The sequence below is a fragment of the Gambusia affinis genome, linkage group LG03 (genome assembly GCF_019740435.1).
Source record: "Gambusia affinis linkage group LG03, SWU_Gaff_1.0, whole genome shotgun sequence".
In the NCBI taxonomy this organism is placed as follows: Eukaryota; Metazoa; Chordata; class Actinopteri; order Cyprinodontiformes; family Poeciliidae; genus Gambusia; species Gambusia affinis.
The window spans coordinates 21,611,843-21,623,255 of NC_057870.1; the positions used below are offsets into that span (position 1 = coordinate 21,611,843).

The window sequence follows — 11,413 nt, forward strand, 5'->3', positions numbered from 1 at the left end:
CTCTTACTTACTTACTTATTAATAGCTTATGTAAAACCTTGCCTCTTCAATAAAAGCTGAAATCCTACAGTAAATCCTTTGCATCAAATATTTGAGAAAAAACAACTTGCTTACTAAATGTAAGCAAGTTACATTTAGATTGTGACAGTATTGCTTCGTTGTTACTGCCTCTGAAAACATAGCACCTCAGGTCTGTATTTCTAGACTTATTTTATAGACCTGTTCTTTATATTAAGTTTAATTCAATAATACAATATTAATCCTAAATGGAAATTAGATGTCATAAGAATTACAATTATAATAATCTGAATAAACCTCTGGCTGAATCACTGTTGTTGAAATAATATGTTGCAATGAAGATAATGTTAAGAAGACAATATCATTATTACTGCTTAATAATAATAATAATAATAATAATAATAATAATAATAATAATAATAATAATAATAATAATAATAATAAAGATAAATATTATACCATATTATAATATTTCGTAGTCATGTGAAAGAAATGAAATGAAACAATATTCAAATATGATTATAAGATGCCTTTCCATTAAGCCTCTACCATAACTGTGTTTCTAAATTGTCTAGCTAGCTGATATCAACATCTGGATGTCTTAAACTTTCTCAGTTAAATCTTGGTTAAAATGATATTCTGGTTTTGACAGAATCTTCCCGTACTTTGGCTTTCTAGAACATGCAATAAGATTGTCTTCTGAAACTGAGACATTAGGTGACATTTTGGACTGATAGTTGACAAAAAGACACATTGAGTGCATTGACTCCAGCTATTTTCGCCTAACAAGCACATCCTCTGTTAACCTTCCTGCAGTAAGAAGCTGTAATTTATGAATGCTTGAATAATCTCACTCTCTGTTTATCCGCTTAAGCCAACACTCTGTTTCTCATTAACAGGTGACCCAGAACTTGCTCTTAGACATCTCTCCAAAATCCCATTTCACTATTATATTACCCTTCCACTTCCTTCTGTCTTATCTATAGTCATAAACAATCAGACCCCAGCTTTTAACTTCTTCCACTCCTTCTAAGCTCTTAAGGTCTGGACGCTCCGGCCTCCTGCGTGTTTTATATCAGACATGAAGATCCACCTTGTTTCAAAGTGTTTTGTGTCATTAGTAAATGTTGGTTTAAATACATTTGAAACTGATGTTTTTTTCCTGTAACACTTGCTAGTGTGATACATGTCAGTAAAAGTTCCTCATCTGTAATTTTATTTCTGACTAAATTTTTAACTTCTTTCTGTGGTTGTTATATTGTTAAATGTTATACTCTCTTGTTTTTGTTGTACTTCTCTGTATTTTGTTATATGTCCATGTCTAGCCAAAGATTATGGAAGCATAAGTCATATTCATGCACATCACAGTTCCAAAGTGTTGCAAAGATGTTTTTAAGATTTGACTGTTTGCACCCTGATACAATGTGGTAAATAAATTCAAAATGCATTGCTACTGAAATGAACTCTTGTAAAAGAAACAACTATTTCCATTATGTCCTCCTTTCCCTGTACTTCATGCTGCAACATTCCAACAGGTGATCTATCTTTATGGAGACACTGTATGAACAATAAGAGCAGAAAAAAGAACAAATTGTGAGCATCTTCAGTATTTTCTTCACAATTTAGTTTGGGCTTCTGATTTGACAGACGTAGGTTCTTATCCAAGATTCAGAGATTTTCTTAATAACAATACTTGACTCTATAACAATATTTTAAAAATGTGTTTAGATTGTACAGATTGAAATGATAGGTTTGTTAATATAATAATTTAATATATAATAAACTTAAAATGCAGGAAGACAGCTATGCCTAAAATCATGAATGCATCCCTGCTCTGACTGCTTTGATGGGTTTTTCTGTAAATTATGGTGAAAAATGAACAGCAGAATAGATAATGCAATTAAAGGGATGGAAAACTACTTGTTGGGCTGAGTTGGTCACTGAAGTTGTTTTGACTCAAAGCTATGGAGCCAGCAGACGGAAATGTGAGAGAGCAACTGCAGATCAAGTACCACACACATTATTGAAGTGAGAGACAGCTCCAGTTCCAACATTGTTGTCTTCATTGTCATCTCTGGATGTTTTCCACATTTTCACCAGGCCGACTTCAAATTTTCCCTCCTTTCTCCTCCAACATCAGGTCTTAACTTCGCTGCTATTTGAAATTGAAGTGCAGCTCCGTTTACAAGGAGAACATTTAGAGACTTTCCAAGGAAAGACAATCTGTCTCTACATAAAACTGTTTTTAGATGCAAGAAGAAATTAATCATTTCATGTTTCAGTCACCCAGTTTGAAAAAAAAATCTGAAAACTGGCTAATCAACTTAACCCAAGATTAAGATAAATGATCAAATAATGTAAACATAATCAATTTTAATGTAAACTTATACAATTTTTTCCAATTGTATAAGTTTTTCATGTTGTATTTCATACAAAACTGGTAATTTAGTGCACTTAAGAGCTGCTGTTTACTGATTACCTACATGGAGTTGGCAGATAATTTGAATACAGAAGCAGCAAAAGCTCAGGACAAGAAAAACTTCAATTTGTAATTATCTTTCAGAAAAAATTGTGATTGTTCTCTTTTTCATCCATCATTTGAAAATGGCAACTAGGACACACATTCTGCACATTCATTGTATTTTTTCCAGATCTAATCAGTGAAAAAAAAAAAATAATAAGAAAACAGACAAACCAACCGTTGATTTGATTAGTTTCATTCTATGGAAAAATAAATGGCAAAAAAAATAAAAATAAAAAAAAAAACCTTTTCTGTCGTATTACCGCAAAAGAAATGTTTGGAGTTTGATACACAAACTGCTGGGACTTTTAGTGGAGCCATGTGCTTTGGTCAAGTTTGACTAAACTTTTTTAAACATGTGGCTTTAAGCAAACGCTTTATTTGGGTTTGTCTGAAAGAAAGAAAGAAAATGTGAAACAGCACAGGAGTAGGAATAGTTTCACCAAATCGTACATTTGATTCCACTGAGTAATACAACGAAGCATCGCTACTCTAACCTGAACATGATTTCTTGATGCTTTACCCACTGCGAGTAACTTTACTGAAGGTAGAACAGGCATGAAATGAAAAATGTATGAGACACAAACATGTCATATAGTTTATGTAAAAGCAAGATTTCTGGAGTGTAAACAAGCTTTGTTGTCTTAATGTTAGTTTCTATCTGCTTAATCTGTTGTACCATTTGGAAATGAATTATATGGAAGCAAGTGGAATAATTTACCCTGTTCTACAGTAAATATTAGTTTAATAAGTTTTACATTGAAAGCTGCTTATTTCGAAAAGTGTTTATTCTCCTTAACATGTCATTTTGAACATGAACTTATTTCTACATTTTTTTAAATTTCAGACTCAAGCAATGGTAGGCCTATGCTTTTCTTTTAATAAGACAGACGTGCAAGACCATTTTCTTTGTTTTGAAACAATTTACAGACCCTTATTCAACAAAATTCAGACTTAAAATATTGTGTCTTTACTTTATTGCTTAACATGTAAAAGTAAATAGAAAACCCATTTCTGTGTTGTTTTAACGTGATCATTTTTCCTCCTAAATGTTAACAGACTGAAATGCAGATGATGTGACGTGTAAAGCTGCATCCATGACATTGCAGGACATCTACAACAATTCTTAAACATGTCCTCCGAATGCTTTAACTTTTGTCACGGTCTGAAATTCCTTCACGGCAATAAATAACATTTATTCCTCTATAAAAGTGTAATAAATATCAATAAGTTAAAACATTTTACATTTCATAAATTAAATGTCATATGTGACTAAAATATTCCATAGGGTATAATTGCAAGGCAGATCTTTCTTTAAGGATAAATATTAAAAACTGTAAGAGGAAATAAAGTAGAAATGAGTCATTAAAGAGAACACTTAAAGTCCGCCCCTTGCAGGAATTCATTCACAGCCACACTGCAGAAGAGTTTTCACAGTAAAAGGTGAAGGAAAACACCACTAAACACCTTGTTCTGAATGAAACAAATTCAGTCACCAGATCCTTCTACACACATCCACATTTCCTGGCGGAGTGTTTCCTCACAGTGTGGTAAATAAGGTTGTCGTCCAGAAATGACAGGTCATCGTCAAACGCGATTGGGCGACAGCAGGCCTGCAGGGACGTGTCTTTGGCGGGGAGCTTCCTCTTGTTGACCAGGTTGAAGAGGATTTTGTCGTAGTTGGTTTCTGACTTCCTGCAGGGTCCAGAGCAGTACCTGAATATCATCTCCTCACTGGAGCTGTAGCCCAGGCCCAGGTCCGTCACGTTCAGGTGAATCTGTCTGAGCACGCAGCCCTGTCCTCGTCCACCTCCTCCTCGCCTTCCATTCTTCCTGCTCATTTCTTCTCCTTTATTTCCTCTTCTCCTCTCTTTGCCCTTCATCAACCTTGCTCCCTTCTTTCTCTCCCTCCTGTGACGAGACCTGAACCAGTTTTCGCTGAGGTGGGAAGAAAAGGAGGTGGAGGTGTATGAAGGCTCTGCAGAGGAACGACGGACTCTACTGACCACTATTTTGATAAAGTCTATAACATTTTTGTTACTCTGGATAAGCTCCTCCATGGTGTCTGAAACAGATGACCAAAAATGTCAGAATCACCAACATGCCCGATGCTTCACAGAACTTGTCCCTAGTTAGTTAGTAAAACTATATGCTGTGTTTTTTTGTTTGTTTGTTTTATTCAGTCGATGAATAATATAATCTATTCATGACTATCGACAAGACAGCTTTGAATTGAAATGTGGTGTAGTGAAGATATGTCAGCCATACATGGCAATCCAACCAGGAAAAGACTGTGTTGTTATTACTTTTTAAATTTCATTTTATGATTTTGCATCTTTCATTTCATTTGCTTTCTTGTGTTCACACTGGACCTTCCAAGTTAGGCTGCCTTTTCATTCTCTTTTTGTCATTTTTGTCTTTTAGTCCCATCAGTGTCCATCAGTGGTTGCCAGATCGTCTGTCCACTCCATGCTGTTTAGCCTCCAAGGATTCCCTCTTGTTACCACCCCACGACTCCCCACACTCTTTGGACTTTTTCTGTTACTTGTGCTGCCTAAGCTTGTTGATTTTACAGTTTGTGATGTTCTTCAAAACATCTAGCCATGATACGTCATGTGAGTAAGAGCCTTGATAAAGATCTTTGAGATCACATATGTTCAGTGGGCAATATGTGAGTACAATTTAAAAATGAGATTCAATAATACAAATTAAAGTGATTACTTCATTTGAAATGTTTTGGTCAAAATGATATTTAAATTGTTTTCAAAAGTGGATGGATATTTAATTATCAAAGACTTAAAAGCATTAAATAAGCAATCACACATATGCCACTTTTAAAAAGAACTGAAAAAAGAAGCCTTAAGAGTCTTGATCCAAGATCTCATTCCTTTCAGCGAGCCTTTTAACCTACTGACCTACACAAATATGGTCCACAGTCTGCAGGGAAGGTTTTCCTCTTGCAGACTTCAAACTTCAAAAATGTCAGCTAATTTATCGCTACGATTCATCCACAGAGCTATATTTTTTAATCGATTCACAGTGCAAAAGGTGCAGCGAGCTTTGTCATAATTACAGTTAATGTTGTTTGATCTTGTACAAATAGGTTTTTGTCATGTATTTCTAACCTGAGAACATCTTTTAACAAGATAACAATTCGGGACATAAATGTCAAAAATGCACGCATGAAGCATAGAAACAGGTTAATCCTGTTGTTTGTTGGAATACATCTGATGAGAATTAAATTTAGTGAACAAATCCATTTTAAATAAAACTTAGTGAAGTGTGAATGGTTCTGTTTTTAAAGTCGCAGCATGACTAATTACTTTAAATGTTTTCAATACCCTACTTATAACAGAGATGTTTATGATTTAAGGGACAATTAGAATTATGAACACTGATCGAATTTAATATTTCGACAAAACAAACAGTTTTTGTAGAACTTTTAGCTCTTACATTTGTCTCCTGTGTCCAGTTCGCCTGATGTCCCTGCAGGGCGCATGTCCGGGGAGAGAAGGGATGGACGGATCAGAACCGGCGGAGCCTCCAGCGGACTCTCCGGCTGCTGTCGGCTTCGGAGCAGCGAGCTGGGCCTCACTGCACTGAGCAGAATCAAACAAGTGGTCAGGCTATCCCATAACTTCATGGTCCACCTTAGTCCGACTGAAGGACATGGCGCGATACGCACTCAAATGGTATCAGTACAAAAAGAAAAGAAGCGGGGACGGGGGGGATGTTGAAAGTGATGCAGAAGAAGAGACTGGTGTATCCGGAACACCAAGTTTCTTCTGAGCTTGTCTGCCACATAAATGAGAAAAACACGCTGGGCAGAGGTTTGCAATGAGCAGGCGGATCTTTCTCAGAGAGTTCCAGCTGATTTCAGTCCATCCCATTGAACATCGATCCAGATCGAGCTGCTGGCTGACTGCGAACAGAAGCAGAGGAGATGTGGAGAGGTGCTGACGTCTAGCGGTCCTTCACACGCTCTGTGTCGGTTTCCTCCTCCCCACGCAGACTACCCGGAGGGCTGGCGCGCACATCCAAGGCTGACCCTGGGATCCAGAGCCGGTTCTGGTTGTGGAGTTATGTTTTGAGAAAGTTTCAGTGTGTGTGTTCAGATGGCCGAAAGGGAGAGCGAGGTTTCACACTTTCCACCGGATTCCCCGTCCCGACTCTTCAGATTTTGGCGCGCGCGTTGAAACGTGTTTGTAATAAGCCAGTAAAAACAGAAGAGGTTTCCAGATGACACGCCAAGATTCATAATCCCTGTTAATTAATGACTGTCTGGATTTTTATCCATTTAAAAAAACAAAGCAAACCTTATGGCTGCAATGTTTTAGGCCTGCTTTTAAGACGTGAGATAATCAATGCACAAAATAAAGTGAATGTTGAAAGAGAATGTTGCAACTTAAAGAAATAAATATACTACAGACATAGACTTAAAACCATTAAGACTGTGGAACAGTCAGGAGAGATACTTTAACTATTAGATGAGCTCATGGGGACCTTCCAATTTCAGTTCAAGAATTTAAAAACTGTCTAAAAACAGCAAGAAAATTAGATCTTGAGTGAGATTGGTGCTAACAGAATATCTTTATTTTTAATAGGTTTCTTGTCTTTATCAATTGGAATGTTTCAAAATAATGACAGATGACATTAGAAATCCAAGACATGATTTGGCAAAAGCAACAAGTTTCCAAGGCAGGTATAGGTTATGAATGGATCATTGAATGTTGTAAAAAGCATTTCCCCCCCCCCCCATTGCAGCGTTTGGGCAGTAATCAACACCATGTGCTGCTGCTGCTGTGGCCCGAGGGTGAGAGTGATCAGACTACAGGAGCTGTGAGCGTTGATGTTGTCCACTTCCTTAAACCATATGGAGTTGACCGGTGTTAAGAGAAGGTCAGCAACAGTTTAAGAAAGTTAAACATTTACTTCAGGTTATTGTCCTGTAAGAGTCTAATTGGATCCCTGAAACAGTACAAAAGAACTATAAGAGAAAAAAATAAATTTGGCAGAGCAGTAAATTTTCAGAAAACATTTCTGTAAGTGTGTGGAAATACTTTTGTGGGATAAGTGGGGCATTTTCTGAAAAATAAAGTCTGATTTTCAGATATTTCACATTGAAATTCATGTGATCTGTGACAGTGTTAGAGATATGACACCATCAGTGAACACAGTTTATTTCTCCTTTTTTCATTGATGAGAGTGACAGTGACCACAGCAGACAACATCCTATTATACAACATAATTATCTTTACACATAAATCCCTCCATCCACAGAACCCCTTATTATCCTATAATGTTAAAAATACTGGTTTGATATTTCAATGCAAGTATTGAGAATTTCTGTATCACAGAAGATCCATTTCTCTGTGTTTGTTTTTCAGTATCTGTTCTTACTGTATATGTTTTTATTTCTCCAGGAGAGGGAACCATTGAGTTTCATTTGTGGGGACAAATGATCATTTCTTCAGCCACTCAGTTTCCTGAGATCCCAAACTGTGTATTTCCACTTAGAGGTATCACAACTACCAGGATAATTAATGGAATGTATGTCACGCCACAGAGGTCTTTGGGACATGAACCTACAGTGCTGACAATGAAAGATTATGTTTTGTGACGCTTCAAACAATTATCTTAAAGATCAGACATTTGAGATCTACTCTAAATGTGATTTTATACAAGACTAAATGCAACTTTTATCAGTTAATTATGTTACTGCATGTGTATTGTGACACAGGGCATACTGACTATTGTCATCTCCATGATATGAGGTGCATCTTCTTGAAAAAATATAAAAGGAAAACATATTGTTTTTGGTTTTAAGACTGAGCCTGATAATTGGCAAGATGTTTATTTGTTGAATATTTGATGTGTAAAATGGGATACGATGGCCAGCATCTGCATTACTTGGAGACCTGAGATCCTGAGAGTAGAATTTTTTTTAATCTTGACTATTATTATTATTATTATTATTATTATTATTATTATTATTATTATTATTATTATTATTATTATTATTATTATTATTATTATTATTATTATTATTATTATTATTATTAAGCCCTGAGAGTATCATGGTATTATAAGTAATTCTACATTTTGACAGGATTATTTATGGAGCTGTCAGTGGTTTCTATTATGTGACAGTTTTCCCCAAAGATGAAAGTCATTATTGAAAACAGAGTGAAAGGCAACATTTTATTGAATGTAGTCAAAGCTTCCATCAGCTGCAGTCCTCAGGGGAAACATGAGGAAGACAAGCATTTTGTGAAATCTGAAAACAGTTCTGAAAACCCAGACATTTTTCACGGTGACATTTATTGTGCTTTTTAACTGCTTTCATATGTCCGACTGCTGGCCTCAAGAGTTGTGCACTTTCTAAGTTGGCGAAATTTTTACCTTGATCATTTACCTTTTAATAAACTGATTTCACGAAGGTCTTCTGTCAGCTGTGGTTTACTTATCTCAGTTTTATGTAGACGTTAGTGCACCAATGGTAGAAGTCAAGAGACTGTCTTATAAATTCTTCCATTTATTGTGTACCAAAGAAAATTATGAGAAATGTTTTAAAAATTACAAAACAAAGTGCAATAACACAAGTTGAATTGATTTTTATTGAAAACAACAAATCAAAAGTGAGTAACATTATTTAAAACACAAAAATATTAAAACATGGTTAAATCAAGATCTCCTTAAAGGTCTCACTAAATATTGAGTATGTTATGTATTTATTAATTAGTAATATGTTAATATATGTTACTTAGACAGACACTGTCAAGACAAGATTACCAGGCTTAATTATAGCAACATCAGCTTTCTTGCTGTGGTGTAGTGATGCTAAAATTATTTTGTGGATCTATTCCTATTTAGAGTCTTATGTTGGAATATTAATATCTACCCAGTAATGGAGGACGTCACTAAACCGAGGTATTACATGGCTTTATACAGCTATGCTCTATTGAATGAGCAGATGACTAAGTTTTGTTACAAACTTCTAAAAAAACAAGAGCCTTTGGTCTACATGTGGAGAGGAAAGGAATTATAGTTATATGTGAAATTAAATAAAGGACTATGGTAGCTTTTGTAAGAATTATTGGCAGGAGAAGAAGCTTTATTTTGTTACAAGTCTTAACTAAAAAAGCTCTTATGACAATTTATGTGATCAGCCTGTTAAACAGAAAAAAGGACAGTCTAAATTATATCAGGGATTTTCAGCACAGATTCACAAAAGAAACACAAAACCTAAGAACAAATACTTAATGATTTCATATGTTAAGTACGTTTCCTACTTTCTTTCTTTGTTAGAAATGTATGTCTTAAATTTAAATCACATTTGTCCTGAAAAGGTCAAACAAGATGGCAAACTTGTATTTTTTTCCCTTGCCGGAAGACGGTTTAAAAATAGACCGGAGCTTTTCATAAATGTCACTGTGAAACTCTTACAACTAGAATAAGAGTTTTTCTCCAGAGTTTCAGAGTGAATCTAACTTAGTAGTTTAAAGATCAAGAGGGTGCAACTGGGCTGTTCTTCATTTTCAGAGGTCACTGCAACATAACCTCTGAACTTTTACAGCTCTGTACTTATTCCTTTTAGTTGAGTAATATTATTTTGAAGTAATACTGCTTTTATTTGAGTACAGCTTCTGGCTACTCACCTACAGTTACTTCATTAAATAAAGAGCACTTGCCACATCAACGTGCACCAAATACGAACACACCGTTGCATCTTGTGCTATAGTGAGGATTCTTGTTTCTACATGTGATTTGTTGTTGTAATGTGATTTTCAGTTTTCTACATCTGGAGGTCAAGTCAATATATGGCAATTAGTAAAATTTCAAAAGCTTTCGAAAAGCGTCATGTTCTATAGATGTGTTTCATTTGTCTGTCTTAATCCTCTAAATTTAGTGAACCTGTGCAGAACACACTTCGTGGATGGAGATTAAGATAAAAGCATTTTGTTTAAATAATGTGTTATGTGATGATCACATTATTTAGTTCTTCTTTTCAATGCAGATGGAATATTTCTCACTCAGAAAAAAAAGTTGAACTGAGAGCACAGGAAAATAAAACTGATAATGGGAGTATGGTGCAAGGGTAAGACGTGCAGCTCATTTATGAAGGTCTGACAGGTTCCATGCGGTCGTCACAGGTTCGAGTCCCAGTCAGATTTCATTGCCGCATGTTTTCAGTTTCTCTCACAGCCTACTGTACTGTCTGACAGCTGTCCAATAAAGACCACTAGAGCCAACAAACCTTTAAAAATTTAAAATGGGATGACAAAACTGGCGTCATTGCTGTGTATACGTTTCCATTGACAAAAGGCAAGGTGAACAGCATACTAATTTAAAAGTCTGGCCTGTATTGTGATTTGGGGCGTGAATTTTCTGGGTATGCTGGATGGACCGTTGTTTACCTCTGCTTCCAGTGACAGGAAGGCGTTTGTGAGGCAGATTGCTCTCAGCTGTGAGAGCAATCTTCTCATCCTTTGCCTGAGTTCACAAGATGCTGCCTGATGATCAGTTGATGACTATCAACTTGTTTGGTAGAACAGAATTCACCTTCAAGTAAACTTGAATGCTTCTGTCTTGAACGTCTCTTCAAATTTATTCTGGAGGATACCCACTCTGATTGGCCTCCTGCATCCTCAAGACCCAGGTTGTCAAAGAATCTCCACATCAGACGTACCAGCTGTCAACAAACTCTTGCACAGCTGCATTCTCCATCGGATTGCCAACCTGAACCAACAGGATCTTCTCCCTTCTGCAATCCTACTTCTTTTAAGTTCGTAATCCAGCTGCATTTTCATTCCTCTGAACATTCCTCAGAAATGTTCATCTTCTCTCCTGACCCTTGCTAATATTTCTTCTTCT

At 36.0% G+C, this 11,413-nt stretch overlaps 1 protein-coding gene across 1 annotated transcript; it reads right to left on the minus strand.

Annotated features, from left to right (window-relative positions):
• Positions 1-3,314: 3,314 nt before the first annotated feature.
• Positions 3,315-6,411, minus strand: LOC122828144 (glial cell line-derived neurotrophic factor-like). The gene is made up of 2 exons (XM_044111439.1): positions 5,993-6,411; positions 3,315-4,604 (listed from the first exon to the last, which is right to left on the minus strand). Exons 1-2 carry the CDS (start codon positions 6,180-6,182, stop codon positions 4,045-4,047), a joined length of 750 nt encoding a protein of 249 aa, XP_043967374.1. The 5' UTR covers positions 6,183-6,411; the 3' UTR covers positions 3,315-4,044.
• Positions 6,412-11,413: the final 5,002 nt, after the last annotated feature.

What these genes read in the sequence shown, in the direction of transcription:
- LOC122828144 (XM_044111439.1), bottom strand. Translation starts at nt 6,182, where the DNA reads ATGAAGTTATGGGATAGCCTGACCACTTGTTTGATTCTGCTCAGTGCA. An exon ending in ACTGGACACAGGAGACAAAT is followed by an intron (nt 4,605 to 5,992) that starts GTAAGAGCTAAA and finishes CATCTGTTTCAG; the next exon opens with ACACCATGGAGGAGCTTATC.